The sequence below is a fragment of the Anomaloglossus baeobatrachus genome, chromosome 2, assembly GCF_048569485.1.
Source record: "Anomaloglossus baeobatrachus isolate aAnoBae1 chromosome 2, aAnoBae1.hap1, whole genome shotgun sequence".
Taxonomy (NCBI): Eukaryota; Metazoa; Chordata; class Amphibia; order Anura; family Aromobatidae; genus Anomaloglossus; species Anomaloglossus baeobatrachus.
In genome coordinates, this window is record NC_134354.1 from 607,901,903 (window position 1) to 607,924,118 (window position 22,216).

At 48.3% G+C, this 22,216-nt stretch overlaps 1 protein-coding gene across 1 annotated transcript in view; it reads right to left on the minus strand.

The window, feature by feature from the left end:
• TDRD3 (tudor domain containing 3) overlaps window positions 1-21,033 on the minus strand; it is a 419,212-nt gene extending 398,179 nt beyond the window's left edge. The window contains exon 1 of the mRNA XM_075334376.1: window positions 20,798-21,033. Within this exon, the coding sequence (XP_075190491.1) occupies window positions 20,798-20,841 (44 nt within the window). The 5' untranslated portion in view covers window positions 20,842-21,033. The remainder of the gene's footprint in view (window positions 1-20,797) is intronic.
• Window positions 21,034-22,216: the final 1,183 nt, after the last annotated feature.

Sequence of the window (22,216 nt, forward strand, 5' to 3'; positions counted from 1 at the left end):
GAACCACCCCCTTAGAAAAAAAGGCAGTTCGCCGGCCACAGCGACGTCGCTAGGCAGGTAAGTATGTGTGACGGGTGTTAGCGATGTTGTCCGCCACGGGTAGCGATTTGCCCATGACTCACAACCGGCGGGGGCAGATGCTTTCACCAGTGACATCACTAGCGATGTCGCTGTGTGTAAAGTGCCCTTTATACTCCCCTTCCGGCGTCTTCACCTTTTATCAGTCTCGCTCCGGTCCCATGGTGCAATATTGAAAGCAACGTCTGACAATCTTAAGTTAGAAGTTACATGACAAGCGATCAATACAAATCTAAGAGAGCTATAGAGACTTGTATTGAGTTGTGAACGCTGGCACACTATACCGTGTGCAGAATTATTAGGCAAATGAATATTTTGATCACATGATACTTTTTATACATGTTCTCCTACTCCAAGCTTTATAGGCTTGAGAGCCAACTACCAATTAAGTAAATCAGGTGAGGTGCATGTCTGTAATGAGGAGGGGTGTGGTGTAATGACATCAACACCCTATATAAGGTGCGCTTAATTATTAGGCAACTTCCTTTCCTTTGGCAAAATGGGTCAGAAGAAAGATTTGATGGGCTCTGAAAAATCCAAAATTGTGAGATGTCTTGCAGAGGCATGCAGCAGTCTTGAAATTGCCAAACTTTTGAAGCGTGATCACCGAACAATCAAGCGTTTCATGGCAAATAGCCAACAGGGTCGCAAGAAGCGTGTTGGCAAAAAAGGCGCAAAATAACTGCCCATGAATTGAGGAAAGTCAAGCGTGAAGCTGCCAAGATGCCATTTGCCACCAGTTTGGCCATATTTCAGAGCTGCAACGTTACTGGAGTATCAAAAAGCACAAGGTGTGCCAAACACAAGGATATAGCCAAGGTAAGGAAGACTGAAAAACGACCACCTTTGAACAAGAAACATAAGATAAAACGTCAAGACTGGGCCAAGAAATATCTTAAGACTGATTTTTTCAAAGGTTTTATGGACTGATGAAATGAAAGTGACTCTTGATGGGCCAGATGGATGGGCCAGAGGCTGGATCAGTAAAGTGCAGAGAGCTCCACTCCGACTCACACGCCAGCAGGGTGGAGGTGGTGTACTGGTATGGACTGGTATCATCAAAGATGAACTTGTGGGACCTTTTTGGGTTGAGGATGGAGTGAAGCTCGACTCCCATACCTATTGCCAGTTTCTGGAAGACAACTTCTTCAAGCAATGGTAGAGGAAGAAGTCAGTATCGTTCAAGAAAAACATGATTTTCATGCAGGAAAATGCTCCATGACATGCATCCAACTACTCCACAGCCTGGCTGGCCAGTAAAGGTCTAAGAGATAAAAAAATAATGACATGACCCACTTGTTCACCTGATCTGACCCCCATAGAGAACCTGTGATCCCTCATAAAATGTGAGATCTACAGGGAGGGAAAACAGTACACCTCTGGGAACAGTGTCTGGAGGCTGTGGTGGCTGCTGCACGCAATGTTGATCGTAAACAGATCAAGCAACTGACAGAATCTATGGATGGTAGGCTGTTGAGTGTCATCATAAAGAAAGGTGGCTATATTGGTCACTAATTTTTTGGGGTTTTGTTTTTGCATGTCAGAAATGTTTATTTCTAAATTTTGTGCAGTTATATTGATTTACCTGGTGAAAATAAACAAGTGAGATGGGAATAGATTTGGTTTTTATTAAGTTGCCTAATAATTGTGCACAGTAATAGTTACCTGCAAAAACAGATATTCTCCTAAGATAGCCAAATCTAAAAAAAAACTCTACTCCAACTTCCAAAAATATTAAACTTTGATATTTATGAGTCTTTTGGGTTGATTGAGAACATAGTTGTTTATCAATGATAAAAAAAATCTTCTAAAATACAACTTGCCTAATAATTCTGCACATGGTGTAGTGCAGGGGTGGGGAACCTCCGGCCCGCGGGCCGTATGCGGCCCGCCATGACCTTTTCTGCGGCCCCCGGGCACATTGCACAGTCCACAGAGCTCGGGAGGCAGCAGCGTCTTGCTTGCTGCTGGCCCTTTAAACCCTGTATGGCTTACGTCCTCATGCTAGCGTGAGGACGTACTTTGTGGGTGGAGTTAGCGCTCAACTCGCTCTTTTTCCACAGAAGAGAAGCTACTACCTCAGCGTCCGACAGGTGTGTTTGTGCTCCCATGCCTGTGTGTGCCCCTGCACATCCCCACTGCAGCCTGTGCTCCGTGCAGCGTCCCATCCACCTTGCGCATTCCCACTGCAGCCTGTTCTCCGTGCAGTGTCCCGTCCTCCTCGTGCATTTCCACGGCAGCCTGTGCTCCTCACTCTCCCCCACGGCAGCCTGTGCTCCTCACTCTCCCCCACGGCAGCCTGTGCTCCTCACTCTCCCCCACGGCAGCCTGTGCTCCTCACTCTCCCCCACGGCAGCCTGTGCTCCTCACTCTCCCCCACGGCAGCCTGTGCTCCTCACTCTCCCCCACGGCAGCCTGTGCTCCTCACTCTCCCCCACGGCAGCCTGTGCTCCTCACTCTCCCCCACGGCAGCCTGTGCTCCTCACTCTCCCCCACGGCAGCCTGTGCTCCTCACTCTCCCCCACGGCAGCCTGTGCTCCTCACTCTCCCCCACGGCAGCCTGTGCCCCTGTGGCCTCCCCACGGCAGTCTGTGCCCCTGTGGCCTCCCCACGGCAGCCTGTGCCCCTGTGGCCTCCCCACGGCAGCCTGTGCCCCTGTGGCCTCCCCACGGCAGCCTGTGCCCCTGTGGCCTCCCCACGGCAGCCTGTGCCCCTGTGGCCTCCCCACGGCAGCCTGTGCCCCTGTGGCCTCCCCACGGCAGCCTGTGCCCCTGTGGCCTCCCCACGGCAGCCTGTGCCCCTGTGGCCTCCACACTGCTGCCTATGCCCCTGCGGCCTTCACACTGCTGCCTGTGCCCCCCTGGTATGTCAGAACCCCTAGCAATGTCCTTAAATTTCTCCCAGCCCTCCCAAGTGATATATAATCCTCCCTAGTGATGTCTAGTCCTCCCAGCCCTCCCCAGTGATGTCTAGTCCTCCCAGCCCTCCCCAGTGATGTCTAGTCCTTCCAGCCCTCCCCAGTGATGTCTAGTCCTCCCAGCCCTCCCCAGTGATGTCTAGTCCTCCCAGCCCTCCCCAGTGATGTCTAGTCCTCCCAGCCCTCCCCAGTGATGTCTAGTCCTCCCAGCCCTCCCCAGTGATGTCTAGTCCTCCCAGCCCTCCCCAGTGATGTCTAGTCCTCCCAGCCCTCCCCAGTGATGTCTAGTCCTCCCAGCCCTCCCCAGTGATGTCTAGTCCTCCCAGCCCTCCCCAGTGATGTCTAGTCCTCCCAGCCCTCCCCAGTGATGTCTAGTCCTCCCAGCCCTGCCCAGTGATGTCTAGTCCTCCCAGCCCTCCCCAGTGATGTCTAGTCCTCCCAGCCCTCCCCAGTGATGTCTAGTCCTCCCAGCCCTCCCCAGTGATGTCTAGTCCTCCCAGCCCTCCCCAGTGATGTCTAGTCCTCCCAGCCCTCCCCAGTGATGTCTAGTCCTCCCAGCCCTCCCCAGTGATGTCTAGTCCTCCCAGCCCTCCCCAGTGATGTCTAGTCCTCCCAGCCCTCCCCAGTGATGTCTAGTCCTCCCAGCCCTCCCCAGTGATGTCTAGTCCTCCCAGCCCTCCCCAGTGATGTCTAGTCCTCCCAGCCCTCCCCAGTGATGTCTAGTCCTCCCAGCCCTCCCCAGTGATGTCTAGTCCTCCCACCCCTCCCCAGTGATGTCTAGTCCTCCCACCCCTCCCCAGTGATGTCTAGTCCTCCCACCCCTCCCCAGTGATGTCTAGTCCTCCCACCCCTCCCCAGTGATGTCTAGTCCTCCCACCCCTCCCCAGTGATGTCTAGTCCTCCCAGCCCTCCCCAGTGATGTCTAGTCCTCCCACCCCTCCCCAGTGATGTCTAGTCCTCCCAGCCCTCCCCAGTGATGTCTAGTCCTCCCAGCCCTCCCCAGTGATGTCTAGTCCTCCCAGCCCTCCCCAGTGATGTCTAGTCCTCCCAGCCCTCCCGAGTGATGTCTAGTCCTCCCAGCCCTCCCCAGTGATGTCTAGTCCTCCCAGCCCTCCCCAGTGATGTCTAGTCCTCCCAGCCCTCCCCAGTGATGTCTAGTCCTCCCAGCCCTCCCCAGTGATGTCTAGTCCTCCCAGCCCTCCCCAGTGATGTCTAGTCCTCCCAGCCCTCCCCAGTGATGTCTAGTCCTCCCACCCCTCCCCAGTGATGTCTAGTCCTCCCAGCCCTCCCCAGTGATGTCTAGTCCTCCCACCCCTCCCCAGTGATGTCTAGTCCTCCCAGCCCTCCCCAGTGATGTCTAGTCCTCCCAGCCCTCCCCAGTGATGTCTAGTCCTCCCAGCCCTCCCCAGTGATGTCTAGTCCTCCCAGCCCTCCCCAGTGATGTCTAGTCCTCCCAGCCCTCCCCAGTGATGTCTAGTCCTCCCAGCCCTCCCCAGTGATGTCTAGTCCTCCCAGCCCTCCCCAGTGATGTCAAGTCCTCCCAGCCCTCCCCAGTGATGTCTAGTCCTCCCAGCCCTCCCCAGTGATGTCTAGTCCTCCCAGCCCTCCCCAGTGATGTCTAGTCCTCCCAGCCCTCCCCAGTGATGTCTAGTCCTCCCAGCCCTCCCCAGTGATGTCCAGTCCTCCCAGCCCTCCCCAGTGATGTCTAGTCCTCCCAGCCCTCCCCAGTGATGTCTAGTCCTCCCAGCCCTCCCCAGTGATGTCTAGTTCTCCCAGCAATGTATATTCCTTCCAGCCCTCCCCAGTGATGTACATGCCCTCAGCATCTCCTGTGATGTATATGCCCTCAGCATCTCCTGTGATGTATATGCCCTCAGCATCTCCTGTGATGTATATGCCCTCAGCATCTCCTGTGATGTATATGCCCTCAGCATCTCCTGTGATGTATATGCCCTCAGCATCTCCTGTGATGTATTTACAGCAGTCCCAGCTGACACAAACGTGGAAAAACAGTTGTGAGAAGCAATAAGATCAATATTGAATAATATAGCCGCACCAAAAACAAGAAGCTTCAGCCGCCACGATGAGTTAATTGTTTGACTAAGTATAGCAGGGTAATTTTAAGTTGATAGTTTTGTGCGGCCCCCGAAGGTTGGTAGAAAATTCCAAATGGCCCTCGGCATTAAAAAGGTTCCCCACCCCTGGTGTAGTGCATAGACCATCTGCCTTCATAAATTCTGTGAATAACATGCTCGCCTGCACAGAGCATGCATGAGTTTTTAGGATTCAGAAGGAGCAACCCTTGGCTTGTGAGGCTGACGGCTATCTAAAGTGCACGGCCACCTTAACACTAGAAGTCCCAGAAATTTCGAGCTCCCCCTGAAGTCCCGAAGGAGGGTCAAATGACCCTTAGTCCAAACTGAATGGAACTTACTAGAAACTAAATGGCTAAACTCAATGGAAAACAACAACCTCCTGTGGTGTGACAGTAATGGCCTTACTTACAGAACAAAAGATGGTGATTATAGGATGTTAGCTAAAATCCTTCAGGTCATTCGACCCGTCTCTGGGTTCCAAAGGTAGAAATGTTAAATGACCTCTCTCTGGGACTTCTAGTGTTAAAGTCTCAACGATTTCTATCCGATCACGTGATCTCTGTTTTCCTGTATTTTCCTATCAATGATACATTTAATAATATTATATAAAAACAAATAAATAAAACTGTCAGAGTGAAGACATCTTAACCGATTCTGGAGGAATTCCATTAACCAGAAGTAAAATATATGGTGCCCCTGACTGTCCTGAATTAATGTTTCCTTTTCTTACAGTTCAGAAGCGCGGAGTAGAAAGGTCTGTGTTCCAGGCTCATTGATAACACCAGGAGAGGAGGCTTTCTCCGGCCCAGTGTCGCTCTCCACAAGGATTAGAGCACCGATGCCTTCAGAAGGAGACGGCCCTGCTGTTTTATTCACACCGCATGAACGTTTGTTCAAATGCTTAACACGAGCGCAGAGAGTGATGCGAATCTGAAAAGAGGGAATTGATAATTGAATGGTCCCTGAAAGTCTTGCTGTTCTCGGCTGTTAACAGCTATGCAAACCAGGTCTCTGTGACATTGACAATTATTTCCATTCCCGCTCTTCCAATTGCTCTCTGCAGTATTCTCGCTCCTCAAAGCCATGTATTTTATGGAGTGTTAAAATGGTATTTTCAAGTTTATTTTGCCGGCTCCCCACACAATAGCCCACGAGAGCATCCGGGATGCGGTAAACAATTGACTGGGACATGCCTAGACTTTCACACCATCTATTTCACATCTTTTCTGAGCGAGGCATTTCCATTTTTTTCTAGCAAACAATTGTGTTTGTCATGTTTAAAAGAAGACCACGTGGGAAAAAACCGGAGTGACATGAGACATCCTCCGACACGGAGAACAATAGCTTAAAGGTGGAAAGCGTGATAGCAAAATCACAATTACAAGAAAGGCAAAAATGAACTGTCGAGACGTCTGAAGAAAAGGAGCGCTGCTTTACTAGCGAAGAAAGCATATTGAAGGATGGTGAATGGAGCGCACAGAACATGAAGTGCTGCGCAGAGAACACCTCTCCAAACGCAGAGAAGAAATTATACAATCTCAGCTTCAATGACAACAGGGACTAGCCGGATCCATGAGGGCCTCAATAGACAACTCTAGGGGCAAAGCCATGCAGTGTCGGTGCACATGTAGGTGGCTAGAGACCTTGCTGACCGCACGGTGCCGCAGTCTGGGGACATCGGTTAATTTTCATAGGTATTTATAGCACAATCACGTGAAGCAAGGTGACATTCCCATCTAGTGATACCAGAGGTCTACATCCGGCCGGTCGCTCACTTTTCAGGCCAAGTGTAGCTGCAGTCTGGGGTGACAGATCCCAATAGGCCGGTGTGTGGAGGAATAACACTACGGCTCGCTACAATATATCTCCTGAATTGTAAAGCGCTGCGGAATATGTTGGCGCTATAGAAAGATTTTTTATTATTATTATTATTATATACCCTGTAGCTTCTGTATTCTCTATGTTTGTTTCCATCTCCTTCCCCCTCCCCTGGTTGCTTCACTGAAGACAGATTTGTGGACAGATTTGAGCAGCTTGAGAGTGAATGATTAGTGCAGGAAGATAGGCAAGGAGCAGATAAGTGGGAAAAGACGCAGCTTTCCCTAAAATGATCCATTACGGTTTCTTATCTTCACATATACTATTCATTTATGGAAAAGAAAGGTTAAAAGTGCAATTAATATTTAAGTAACAGTAAGGAGGATAAGATAAGCCTCACATTATTTTGCAGAAATACCAGTAGCATTGGATGTAGATTTACTTTCACTTTATTTTCGCCAGCTAATATTTCCCTGGAGTACGTATGGAATAAGATATAGGCCGAATTCACACATGCGAGGATTAGGACCGAAGTATGGACTGATATCTCCTGATCCAAACTCCAGAACTTCATGCACCCAAAGACCCGTACTCTGAACATGAAACACAGATGTAGGAATCCGGCCTTAGGGCACGGTCACATGTTGCATTTCTTTGTCATTTTTTTGTATGCACGAAAAACACTTCGTACCATACATGCATTTTTTACGTCATTTACATGAGGTTTTTTTGTACATTTTTCACTCATTCATTTGAACTGATGAAGAGAATAAAATCTAATATATAAAGCTCAGTGTGTGTGTGAGTGTAAGTGTAAGTGTAAGTGTAAGTGTGTGTGTGTGTGTGTGTGTGTGTCCGCTAAAGGAATTTGCACCGTCTCATTTAGAATCACGAAATTTTGCCCAGATGCCCCACGTGACCCAGGGAATTTTATAGAATATGTTTTGACGGGAAAATTTAACCCCACGCTTTACAGGTACTCTCCAAAATCCTGCCTCCATTAAACTGAATGGAGGTGGGAGCTACTGGCTATTAATAGCAACTGTCAGTGTTTGCTATAGGAACAAAATAAACTGTTAGTATAAGAAGCTTATGTGTGGTGTGATGTAATATGATGTCGGTGGTGAGACGGATAAAGAGACACTGACAGAGACAGACGTGGAAAGAGGAAGACAGAGACAGCCGGGCAAAGAGATAGCCGGGCAAAGAGACACACAAAGACATACACACACATAGAGACAGACACAGATATAGAGAGAGGCAGACAGACACAGAGATGGAGACAGATAAACTGATACAAAAACAGACAGAGAAATAGAAACAGACAGAGACATAGACACAGACAGACAAAGAAAGACACAGACTGAGAGACAGACAGACAGTTACTATCCTGGGCAACGCCCAGGTACTACAGCTAGTATTAAATAAAATAATAAATAAAATAATTGACAAGCTGAATCTTAGTAAAATAAAATGCAGCAAGGCTCAAAATACACGTGGGGGGAAAAAAAAGAAAAAGAAAAAAAAAAAACAGCGTCATATCCAGAGGTTGTCTTTTCAAATAGATACACCGCTCTGGCAAAACTTAAGAGACCGCTGCAAAATTGGCAGTTTTTCTGATTTTTCAATCCATAGGTATATTTTTGAGTAAAATGTAAACTGTTCTTTTATTCTATAAACTACTGACAACATGTCTCCGAATTTCCAAGCAATACATTTTGTATTTATTTTCTGAAAATGAGAAATGGCCAAAATAACAAAAAAAAGCATTCCTTTCAGACTTCAAATAATTCAAAGAAAACAAGTTCATAATGATTTAGAAGCAACAATATTAATAATGTTTTAACTCAGGAACAGTTCAGAAATCAATACTTTGTGGAATAACCATGATTTGTAATCCCAGCTTTCATGCGTCTTGGCATGCTTTACACCTGTCATTTACACTGCTGTAACCGCCTGTATACAAATTGCATATATGTGTCCATCACATGTCCACCTGCTCGATCTGGCAATGTGTGTAATGCAAATCTGCAGGCAGATAAAGGGACTGTAGAAATCCACAAGTCCCATAAACGGCATGGATTTAAGCATATACTAAGCAGATAATAGAAGAACTGACTGTTCCACTTTAAATACAGACCACAACAGACACCACTACTAGTGATGAGCGACCACTACCACGCTCTGGTGCATGCTACGTATTCAGATGCTTGGATGTGTGCTCGAGTACTTGAGCATAATGGAAGTCAATGGGGGACATGAGCATTTTTCTCAGATTTCCCGGAAAAATGCTGAATTCCCCCTATGACGTGCTCGAGTGGCGCCCATGAAAGTATCCAACTTCTTGTTACAATGTACCGAGTACTTCATCACTAACTACTACAAAAAATATTGCAAGCAAGAAAGGGGACTCTTAAAAAAGTCTAATGTCAATCATGTGGGTAAAAAAAAAAAATATTCATCATGAGTAATCACATGAAGCGTTTCTGGTATACAGAGTTCCCTTAGTCACAGTCTGTGGGTATATACAGTGCCTTGCGAAAGTATTCGGCCCCCTTGAATTTTTCAACTTTTTCCCACATTTCAGGCTTCTAACAAAGATAAAAAATTTTAATGTTATAGTGGAGAATCAACAACAAGTGGGACACAATTGTGAAGTTGAACGAAATGTATTGCTTATTTTAAACTTTTGTAAAAAAAATAATAAACTGAAAATTGGGGCGTGCAATATTATTCATCCCCTTTACTTTCAGTGTAGCAAACTTACTCCAGAAGCTCATTGAGATTCTTTGAATGATCGAATGTTGTCCTAAATGACTGATGATGATAAATATAATCCCCCTGTGTGTAATCAAGTCTCCGTATAAATGCATCTGCTCTGTGTTCGTCTCAGGGTCCTGTTTAAAGCACAGAGAGCATCATAAAGACCAAGGAACACAACAGGCAGGTCCATGATACTGTTGTGGAGAAGTTTAAAGTCAGATTTGGTTACAAAAAAGATTTCCACAGGAAGCACTGTGCAAGTTATATTGAAATGGAAGCAGTATCATACAACTGCAAATCTACCAAGACCCAGCAGTCTATCCAAGCTTTCATCTCAAACAAGTAGAAGACTGATCAGAGATGCAGCCAAGAGGCCCATGATCACTCTGGATGAACTGCAGAGATCTACAGCCAAGTTGGGAGAGTCTGTCCATAGGACAACAGTCAGTCATACACTGCACAAATATGGTCTTTATGGAAGAAGAAAGGAGAAAGCCATTTCTCAAAGATATCCATAAAACGTTTTGTTTAAAGTTTGCCACAAGCCACCTGGGAGACATACCAAACAAGGTGCTCTGGTCAGATGAAACCAAGATCGAACGTTTTGAGCAAAATGCCAAACGATATGTTTGGCGTAAAAGCATCATAGCTCATCACTGTGAACACACCATCCCCACTGTCAAACATGGTGGTGGCAGCCTCATGGTTTGGGCCTGCTTTTCTTCAGCAGGGACAGGGAAGATGCTTAAAATTGATGGGAAAATGGATGAAGCCAAATACAGGACCATTCTTGAATAAAACCTGTTAAAGTCTGCAAAAGACTCGAGACTGGGACGGAGATTTGTCTTCCAACAAGACAATGATCACAAAAAGCAAAATCTGCAATGGAATGGTTCACAAATAAACATATCCAGGTGTTAGAATGGCCAAGTCAAAGTCCAAACCTGAATCCAATCGAGAATCTGTGGAAAGAGCTGAAAACTGATGTTCACAAACGCTCTCCATCCAACCTCACTCACATCGAGCTATTTACAAAGGAAGAATGGGCAAGAATTTCAGTCTCTCGATGTGCAAAACTGATAGAGACATACCCTTAGCGACTGCAGCTGTAATCACAGCAAAAGGTGGCGCTACAAAGTATTAACTTAAAGGGGATGAATAATACTGCACGCCCCAATGTTCAGTTTATTATTTTTTATAAAAGTTTAAAATGAGTAATAAATATTGTTCAACTTCACAATTATGTCCCACTTGTTGATTCTTCACCATAACATTAAAAATTGTTATCTTTATGTTTGAAGCCTGAAATGTGGGAAAAGGTTGAAACATTCAAGGGGGCCGAATACTTTCACAAGGCACTGTATATTATTACTAAGGGCACTCTGTATGCCAGAAACGCTTCAATCATGGGGAATATTCTTACCCCTTTATTGTGATGCTAATGAAGAAGATGGGATACTTAAGTAATGTGAATGTGCTGCCTACACTTTGAAAATGGGCACACTAAAGGGTGCTTTACACGCTGCGACATCGCTAACGATATATCGTCGGGGTCACGGTGGTTGTGACGCACATCCGGCGCCGTTAGTGACATCGCAGCGTGTGACAGCTAGGAGTGACGTTCAACGATAAAAAAACGGCAAAAATCGTTGATCGTTGACACGCCGCTCCTTTACCAAATGTCGTTGCTGTTGCATGCCGCTGGTTGTTCGTCGGTCCTGCGGCATCACACATCGCTATGTGTGACACCGCAGGAACGAGGAACATCTCCTTACCTGCGTCCACCGGCAATGAGGAAGGAAGGAGGTGGGCGGCATGTTATGGCCGCTCATCTCCGCCCCTCCTCTGCTATTGGCCGGCTGCTGTGTGACGTCACTGTGACGCCAAACGCACCTCCCCCTTAAAGGAGAGCTTGTTCGGTGTCTCCAGCGACGTCGCTAAGCAGGTATGTGCGTGTGACGCTGCCGTAGCGATAATGTTCCCTACGGCAGCGATCACCCCATGTCGCATGTGCGACGTGGGCGGGTGCTATGGCTAGCGATATCGCAGCGTGTAAAGCACCCTTACGTGATTTAAATAGTGACCTGGTAAACGCTAGCAATGACTGTAATTTGATTCATTTTAATGATATCTATTAAATAATCAAAAGGAAAGATACCATACTGCACTCTTAGGTACGTATAATACAGACCTGATAAGCTGATACCACACATGGAGCATACACACGATTTGTATGTGCCCCAACCACAGGTCGGAGTGCCACATACCTGTTCTATCCACTTCTAATTTGTCTTAACACATCTCCACTATATACTAGAGGCCTAGCCAAGGATCCATTATTTTGGGGACCATGAGCCCATATAAAATATAAAAAATTAAAAAAAAAAAAAACTATTTGTGGAGCAAACGCACACTGGATCTGTGGTGTTATAGATTGTAGAAGAATACCATCCTAATATCCATTATCAAACAAGGATGTGTAAAATCGGCTTAAGATGCGAGCAAAACATTAATGGAACCGCAAAGCGTCCTGGAGATCGGAAGGAACAGCAATTGACCAGCGGTGATGAAACGGATTACAAAACACGCAGTGTCAAAAACGCACTGAAAAAAAATTGCAAACGAAGGTTCAAAAATTCTGCAGAGTCAAAAACTCAACAGACACGGAGCAGGGGAACGTAGCCTTAAAAAGGTCACACTTAGAAACTTAGGTGAAGCTAAGGTGGGCTTTACACGCTGCGACATTGCTAGCAATTGCTAGCGATGTCGAGCGCGATAGTACCCGCCCCCGTCGCACATGCGATATGTGGTGATTGCTGCCGTAGTGAACATTATCACTACGGCAGCGTCACACGCACATACCTGGTTGGCGACGTCGCTGTGACCGCCGAACAATCCCTCCTTCAAGGGAGAGGTACGTTCGGCGTCACCGCAACGTCATTAAGCGGCCGGCAAATATAAGCAGAGGGGCGGAGATGAGCGGGACGTAACATCCCACCCATCTCCTTCCTTCCGCATTGTCGGTGGAGGCAGGTAAGGAGATGTTTGTCGTTCCTGCTGTGTCACACACAGCGATGTGTGGTGCTACAGGAATGACAAACAACATCGTACCGGCAGCTGGAGCGATATTATGAAAAGGAGCGACGTGTCACCGATCAACGATTTTTGCCGTTTTGCTATCGGTGATAGTCGCTCCTAGGGTTTACACGCTGCGATGTCAGTAAAGGCGCCGGATGTGCGTCACTAACGACGTGACCCCGACGATGTAGCATTACCGATGTCGCAACGTGTAAAGCCCGCCTAAGGGCATACGTTTCAAACCTAGGCCCTTAAGGCCCCGTCACACACAGAGATAAATCTTTGGCAGATCTGTGGTTGCAGTGAAATCATGGACATATTGTTCCATTTCTACACAGCCACAAACCTGGCACTGATTGTCCACAATTTCACTACAACCACAGATCTGCCAAAGATTTATCTCCGTGTGTGACAGGGCCTTTATCCACATACAGTGGGGAAAATAAGTATTTGATACGCTGCTGATTTTGCAAGTTTTCCCACCTACAAAAGAATCGAGGTCTGTAATTTTTATCGTAGGAACCCTTCAACTATGACAGACAGAATCCAAAAAAACAAATCCAGAAAAATCTTTGGTACAGAAACCTTTGTTTGCAATTACAGAGGTCAGATGTTATCCAGGTTAGCACACACTGCAGCAGAGATTCTGGCCCACTCCTCCATACAGATCTTCTGTAGATCTTTCAGGTTTCGGGGCTGTCACTGGGCAACACTGAGTTTTAGCTCCCTCCAAAGATTTTCTATTGGGTTCAGGTCTGGAGACTGGCTGGGTCACTTCAGGACCTTGAATTCTTCATATGGAGCCACTCCTTAGTCGCCCTGGCTGTGTGTTTCGAGCCACTGTCATGCTGGACAGAGACCCAGCAATGACCCATCTTCAATGCTCTTACTGTGAGGAGGTTGTTGGCCAAAATCTCCAGATACATGAACTCATCCATCCTTCCTTCAATACGATGCAGCTGTCGTGTCCCCTTTGCAGAAAAGCACCCCCAAGCGTCATGGTTTGGACAGTGTTCCTGGGGTTCTTCTCATCCTTCTTCCTCCAAACACAGCGAGTAGAGTTGATACCAAAAAGTTCTATTTTGGTCCCATGGCCACATGCCCATATCCCATGCCTCCTCTGGATCATGCAGCTGGTCATTTGCAAACTTGAAACGGGCCTAGACATGAGCAGGGGACCTTGCAGGATCTTGCATATGCCCTGCAAGATTTTAATCCATGTCGGCATTGTGTGTTACTAACGGTAATCTTTGAGAAAAAAAATAATAGGCCTGTGAGAGCCAGAATTCTCGCTGGTTGGTAGGTCATCAAATACTTATTTCATGCAATAAAATGTAACTTAATTATTTAAAAATCATACAATATGATTTTCTGGATTTTTTTTTGGGGGGGGGGGGGCGGGGAATTCTCTGTCACAGTTGAAGTGTACCTGCAATACAAATTACAGACCTCTCCATTCTATGTAGGTTGGAAAACTTGCAAATCGGCAGTGTATGGGATACTTAATCTCCTCACTGTAGTTGTTTTTTTGGAGCTTTTTATGTCTTATGCCACGTTTCATGAACAGTATTTGATGTCACAGATTTTCTGCACAAATTAGGTAAATTATGTTAGGCCATGTTCACACCTGCACTTTTTGGTGAGCTTTTTTACCTCAGTATCTGTACGCCAAAACCAGGAGTGAGGGAATAATGCAGAAGTGGTGCATGTTTTTCTATCAGGGTACGTGCCCATGACCAGGGTTCGCAGCATTTTGGTTGCAGTGTGTTTTCCCTGAGTCCAAAACACTACGTTGTACAGTACAAGCACAGTGGATTGATTGATAGAAATCTTATGCCCACTGTGCTTATTTTCTCCACAGCGTAAACTGACCTACAGCACAGCTTTCCAAGCCGCAGCATGTCCATTTATGCTTCTGGAGATGTGAGTGATCTTACAGCACTTGCGGACCCGCAGAAGACACGATGCAACCAGGACGCAGCATGTCCGGATCGTGGGCACGTACCCTTAAGGGTGCTTTACACGCTGCGACATCGCTAGCGATAGCACCCACCCTCATCGTTCGTGCGACATTTGGTGCTTGCTGCCGTAACGAACATTATCGCTAAAGCCCACTTTACACGTTGCAATTAGTTGTACAATCGCATTTGTGATGTGACACGCCCAGGTTGCATACGGGATCTTATGAGATTGCACGTTGGTCGTTCATTTGCTGTCACACGAGCGTTAGTAGTCTATGTTAAATTGATCAATTTTGTGTGCGATCCTTTAGATCATGTGTTCTGTGACGTATGCATTGGGCACCTTTTTTTTTTTTTTTTTTTTTTATTTATTGACTTGCCAAGCGTGTGTACTGTGTAGGGATGCGTTTTTACTATGTCATCTGCCATTCAGCTCTGCTACATGGCCGCTAACAGCAGACACAGACAGCCATGTAGCAGAGCTGAATGGCAGATGACAGCAGACACAGACAGAGCCGCACTGTCAGAATGAACTCGGGTGAACTTCACCCGACTTCACGGTCATGCTGCGGCTCTGTCTGTGTCGCGTCCTGATTAGCGGTCACCAGTGAAGGACTCACCGGTGACCGCTAATCTCCTAAGTTACTGAAGTTAGCAGCCCTCTCTCATATACTCACCAATCCCCGATCCCCGGCACTGCACGGCGTTCACACTGCTCCGGCGGCTTTTACTGTTTTGAAAAAGCCGGCCGCCCATTAAACAATTTCGTATTCCCTGCTTTCCCCGCCCACCGGCGCCTATGATTGGTTACAGTGAGACACGCCCCCACGCTGAGTGACAGGTGTCACACTGCACCCAATCACAGCAGCCGATGGGCGTGTCTATACTGTGTAGTGAAATAAATAATTAAATAATTAAAAAAAACGGCGTGCAGTTCCCCCCAATTTTAAAACCAGCCAGATAAAGCCATACGGCTGAAGGCTGGTATTCTCAGGATGGGGAGCTCCACGTTATGGGGAGCCCCCCAGCCTAACAATATCAGCCAACAGCCACCCATAATTGCCGCATACATTATATGCGACAGTTCTGGGACTGTACCCGGCTCTTCCCGATTTGCCCTGGTGCGTTGGCAAATCGGGGTAATAAGGAGTTAATGGCAGCCCATAGCTGCCACTAAATCCTAGATTAATCATGTCAGGCGTCTATGAGACACCCTCCATGATTAATCTGTAAATTACAGTAAATAAACACACACACCCGAAAAAATCCTTTATTAGAAATAAAAAACACAAACATATACCCTGGTTCACCACTTTAATCAGCCCAAAAAAGCCCTCCATGTCCGGCGTAATCCAGGATGCTCCAGCGTCGCTTCCAGCGCTGCTGCATGGAGGTGACCGGAGCTGCAGAAGACACAGCCGCTCCGGTCACCTCCACGCAGGTAATAAAGACAGCTGCGCGATCAGCTGCTGTCACTGAGGTTACCCGCTGTCACTGGATCCAGCGGTGGCCGCGAGTAACCTCAGTGACAGCTCAGCTGATCGCGCTACTCACCTCAGTTGCTGCGTGGAGGTGATAGGAGCGGCGGTGAGTAGCGCGATCAGCTGAGCTGTCACTGAGGTTACCCGCGGCCACCGCTGTATCCAGTGACAGCGGGTAACCTCAGTGACAGCAGCTGATCGCATGGCTGTCTTCATTAGCTGCGTGGAGGTGACCGGAGCGGCGGTATCTTCTGCAGCTCCGGTCACCTCCATGCAGCAGCGCTGGAAGCGACGCTGGAGCATCCTGGATTACGCCGGACATGGAGGGCTTTTTGGGGCTGATTAAAGTGGTGAACCAGGGTATATGTTTGTGTTTTTTATTTCTAATAAAGGATTTTTCGGGTGTGTGTGTTTATTTACTGTAATTTACAGATTAATCATGGAGGGTGTCTCATAGACGCCTGACATGATTAATCTAGGACTTATTGTCAGCTATGGGCTGCCAATAACTCCTTATTACCCCGATTTGCCAACGCACCAGGGCAAATCGGGAAGAGCCGGGTACAGTCCCAGAACTGTCGCATATAATGTATGCGGCAATTATGGGCGGCTGTTGGCTGATATTGTTAGGCTGGGGGGCTCCCCATAACGTGGAGCTCCCCATCCTGAGAATACCAGCCTTCAGCCGTATGGCTTTATCTGGCTGGTATTAAAATTGGGGGGAACCGCACACCGTTTTTTTAAATTTAATTATTTATTTCACTACACAGTATAGACACGCCCACCGGCTGCTGTGATTGGGTGCAGTGTGACACCTGTCACTCAGCGTGGGGGCGTGTCTCACTGTAACCAATCATAGGCGCCGGTGGGCGGGGAAAGCAGGGAATACGAGATTGTTTAATGGGCGGCCGGCTTTTTCAAAACAGTAAAAGCCGCCGGAGCAGTGTGAATGCCGTGCAGCGCCGGGGATCAAGGATCGGTGAGTATATGAGAGAGGGGGATAGACTGACATGGACAGAGAGTGAGGGACAGAGATAGTGACCGACTGACAGAGATTAGTGAATGACAGACATTGTGAGGCGCTTCAGAACGCAGCTTTTCAGCTGCGCTCTGAAGCAGACCTTTTTTAAGCTGCGGTGCACAGCGCACACCTGCGCACATAGCCTCAGACATCAAAATCGTATGAGGGATGTCACACGTTACAATTGACTAGGTTCGTGCAACAAAACGCTCAATTCTAGAGAATGATACGATGTGTTTGCGATCAACGGTTTTGCGTTCAATCCTGATCGCACGTAGATGTCACACGCAGATACCTCACAAACGATCCCGGATGTGCGTCACTTACAACTTGACCCCAACGACGGATTGTGAGATATATTGAAGCGTGTGTAGCGGGCTTAAGGCAGCGTCACACGCACATACCTTGTTAGTGACGTCGCTGTGAAAGCCGAACAATCCCTCCCTCAAGGGGGAGGTGCGTTCGACATCATAGGGACGTCACTGCGGTGTCGCTAAGCGGCCGGCCAATAGAAGCGGAGGGGCGGAGATGAGCGGGACGTAACATCCCGCCCACCTCCTTCCTTCCGCATTGCCGGTGGACGCAGGTAAGGAGATGTTCGTCGTTCCTGCGGTGTCACACATAGCGATGTCTGATGCCGCAGGAACGACAAACAACATCGTACCGGTGGCTGCAGCGATATTAAGGAAAGGAGCGACGTCTCAACGATCACCGTTTTTGAACGATTTTGCGATCGTTGATCTTCGCTCCTTGGTGTCACACGCTGCGATGTCGCTACCGGCGCCAGATGTGTGTCACTAACGACGTGACCCTGACGATATATCGGTAGCGATGTTGCAGCGTGTAAAGCACCCTTTATACTTTTCCTCTGATTGTTCGATTCTTGGTTTTGGCTTACAAATACTGAGGTAAAAACTCACCAAATACTTAACATGCCCACGTGGCCTAGAAAAGCAGTGGGCAGATTTCTATAAATCCCATCCATTTTTACTGGAATTGTAAGATGCTGCCTTTTTTGCACATTGAAAATACACTGGTTAGAAACTCATTGCATTAAGTTAACCTGAGAGATCAATAGGTCCCATATTTAGGAGGCAATCATCTTTTAACAAATTAGGTGGAAATCACTCCAATCTTCTTAAGGGGTTTTCTGAGTAGGAGTTTTTCCATCCTCATCAGCTTATTCTAGATTACAATAATAAACACAAGTGTTACTGATCCTGCCCTACTCTGGGCTCTGCCAAAGCAGACAGCACAGGGACTGGCCGCAGGGGTGACGAGTGCTGTAATTGTGATGTCACTGCTGCAGCCTAGCAAGTAAGACCAGAGCAGCGGCAGAGCTGGGGAGGAGTTAGACAAGAGCAGCAGAGGCAGAGCTGGGGAGGAGAGTTAGACGAGAGCAGCAGAGGCAGAGCTGTGGAGGAGAGTTAGACAAGAGCAGCAGAGGCACAGCTGGAGAGGAGAGTTAGACAAGAGCAGCAGAGGCAGAGCTGGGGAGGAGAGTTAGACGAGAGCAGCAGAGGCAGAGCTGTGGAGGAGAGTTAGACAAGAGCAGCAGAGGCACAGCTGGAGAGGAGAGTTAGACAAGAGCAGCAGAGGCAGAGCTGGGGAGGAGAGTTAGACAAGAGCAGCAGCGGCAGAGCTGGGGAGGAGAGTTAGACAAGAGCAGCAGAGGCAGAGCTGGGGAGGAGAGTTAGACAAGAGCAGCAGAGGCAGAGCTGGGGAGGAGAGTTAGACAAGAGCAGCAGAGGCAGAGCTGGGGAGGAGAGTTAGACAAGAGCAGCAGAGGCAGAGCTGTGGAGGAGAGTTAGACAAGAGCAGCAGAGGCAGAGCTGTGGAGGAGAGTTAGACAAGAGCAGCAGAGGCAGAGCTGGGGAGGAGAGTTAGACAAGAGCAGCAGGGGCAGAGCTGGGGAGGAGAGTTAGACAAGAGCAGCAGAGGCAGAGCTGGGGAGGAGAGTTAGACAAGAGCAGCAGAGGCAGAGCTGGGGAGGCGAGTTAGACAAGAGCAGCAGAGGCAGAGCTGTGGAGGAGAGTTAGACAAGAGCAGCAGAGGCAGAGCTGGGGAGGAGAGTTAGACAAGAGCAGCAGAGGCAGAGCTGGGGAGGAGAGTTAGAGAAGAGCAGCAGAGGCAGAGCTGTGGAGGTGAGTTAGACGAGAGCAGCAGAGGCAGAGCTGTGGAGGCGAGTTAGACAAGAGCAGCAGAGGCAGAGCTGTGGAGGAGAGTTAGACAAGAGCAGCAGAGGCAGAGCTGTGGAGGAGAGTTACACTTGAATTTATTATTATTTTAACTTTGCAAAGGCTGAATGGGACGAAAAAATTATTCCAAGAAAACCCCTTTAAAATACAATAGTCTTGGAAAGAGTACACCATTGTTTCTCCTCACGTGAAGCAAACGTTGGCTGTGGCTCACCGGTTACAGCAATGGCTTTCCCGACCAGGTGACATGTGTGCGGTATGACAGCCATCTGCCTCTCCTGTAACCAGCCGCTCAGCGCACATTGACCACATTTCCGCCCAGGAGCTCTTCCTCCACCTCACTGTATGTGCACACTACCACTTTTACAAACCGGTGGACCACTTGAGTTTTCACTAAAGGAAGACGCTTCAGGAACGTGCAGACAGTGTTTTTCCTGATGGGTCTTTTTTGAGGCACCTTCACCACCACCGTCTTTTTTCTGTTTGTTAAAGGGAATCAGTCATTAGGTTTTTGCTCCCCCATCTGAGAGGAGCATAATGTAGAGACAGAGACTCTGATTCCAGTGATGTGTCACTTACTGATTTGTCTGCTGACATTTTGATAAAATCAATGCAGATCCAGCAGTTATACAGAGCTCATGAATATGCTGGACTACCTGCAGAACACCAAGTAGTCCTCTAATCATAATCTACTGCTGATTAACGGGTGATTTTATTAAAACTACACTAAGCAAGCCCAGTAAGTGACGCATCACTGGAATCAGGATATCTGCCTCTACATTATGCTGCTCTCAGATTAGGTGGTATAAACCTGGTGACAGATTCCCTTTAACTGTATATAAAGTATGGAGCGGCTTCCTGGCAGGGGAGTGGACCGGTCACTTCACAGCTTTCAAATCCTTAAGAGATTTTTTTCAAAAAGTGAGAAAAGTGAAACAATTGGTCGTGTGACATCGCTGTTCATTCTGTCTCACATTTATTGAGCGCTTTTCTAGCAGAATGCGGCTGTAAAGTCGTGGTGTACATACTGTCTCCCTGGGTACTAGGGATGTAAAGTGGGGCTCATTATATTACCTGAGCCGGCCTCCACCAACACCAGAGGCAGAGACAAAGAATGACATCACCAGCCACAACAAAGGGCGGGAGACCTGGAGGAAGGGGCTGTAGCCTGGTCACTAGGGCAGGGATCAGGAGGGTCGCCAGGCAGAGCCCATAGCAACCAGTCAGGCTCAGCCTCCACAACAGCAGAATGCCCAGACTGTACGGGGGGCTCCTGCCTACAAGCATAGACCACCCATTACACACTACACTCCGGGACCGAGTGCCGTGCACACATGGATACACTACACAGACAGGCACCGGCCAGCGTGTCAGGGCCCAGCTTACCATCCTTCCTCCTGGCACAGGGACACACTCGTCACTTCTGCCATGTTCCGTACGGACCCCAGCAGCCGGGCGCGGCTCAGCGGACACACTGCGACCCTCAGGAACAATGTCCACTACTCTTTTCATTAATTAACACAAGTCCGGGGACGGTGGCGGCTGAACCCTACTGTGCTGAAGGACCTCCGATGATGTCATGCCCACGTGACAAGACGGGAGCTGATAAAAATGTAGTGTGCTGAAGGACCTCCGATGACGTCACGCACATGTGACCAGACGGTAGCGGCTAAACCCTGATGGGCAGAAGGACCTTTGATGACGTTGTGGTCATGTGACCCGCCGGTTGTTGGGAGGAGCGGTTGCAGAGTGTGCAGGAAGTGAGGTGGAGGCGGTCCGTAGTCCGTACAGGGACACAGGCTGAGTGATACAGGGGCCGCTGGGGCACGGTGTGAGATGGGAGGACGCAGAGGGGCTGGGACATCGCTGTCTGTGAGGAAAAGCCTCTACTGTGGGAGATGGCAGCGGTGGAGATGCGAGGCTGCACCTCTCTGTATGAGGAGGACGCTCCTTGTCTGCAACTTCTTTAACTATTTCTGTACTGTAACCCATAAACGCCTGTGCGGCATTGTGTGGAGCCGAGAGCTGGACTCGCCATAGGGAAGGCAGAGATGGCCTATTACTGGCTCTGCCTTCTCTATCTATACAGACTAGGAAGCGCTGACAAGCTTCTTCCTTTGGGAGGGAGCAGGCGCTGTTAGGTCCTTGGAGTCCCAGGCTGTTTTGCTATACAGGCAGGAAGATGAATTTACCCTGTAACTAGGGCTGATATACCTGATTTCACCTGTGATAGGCTGGTATATGTATGTAATATTTCAAGGGAACCTTGTTATATTAGAGAACGCTTGAAACCTGCAGACATGGGGTTAAGAACATTACAGAGGTGTATACGTCCACAGTACAGAACGTGCAACTCCTGGCAGAAAATGACATTTCTTTAATCCAGGAGACAGCTTTGTTAGACAGGTGTTACAGCACGGCTACTATCAGCACTCTGTACACAGTGAGCGGCGGCTGACAGCACACCCTGACATGGTTACAGTCAGTACTCTGTACACAGTGAGCGGCGGCTGACAGCACACCCTGACATGGTTACAGTCAGTACTCTGTACACAGTGAGCGGCGGCTGACAGCACACCCTGACATGGCTACTATCAGCACTCTGTACACAGTGAGTGGCGGCTGACAGCACACCCTGACATGGTTACAGTCAGTACTCGGTACACAGAGAGCGGCAGCTGACAGCACACCCTGACATGGTTACAGTCAGTACTCGGTACACAGTGAGCGGCGGCTGACAGCACACCCTGACATGGCTACAGTCAGTACTCTGTACACAGAGAGCGGCGGCTGACAGCACACCCT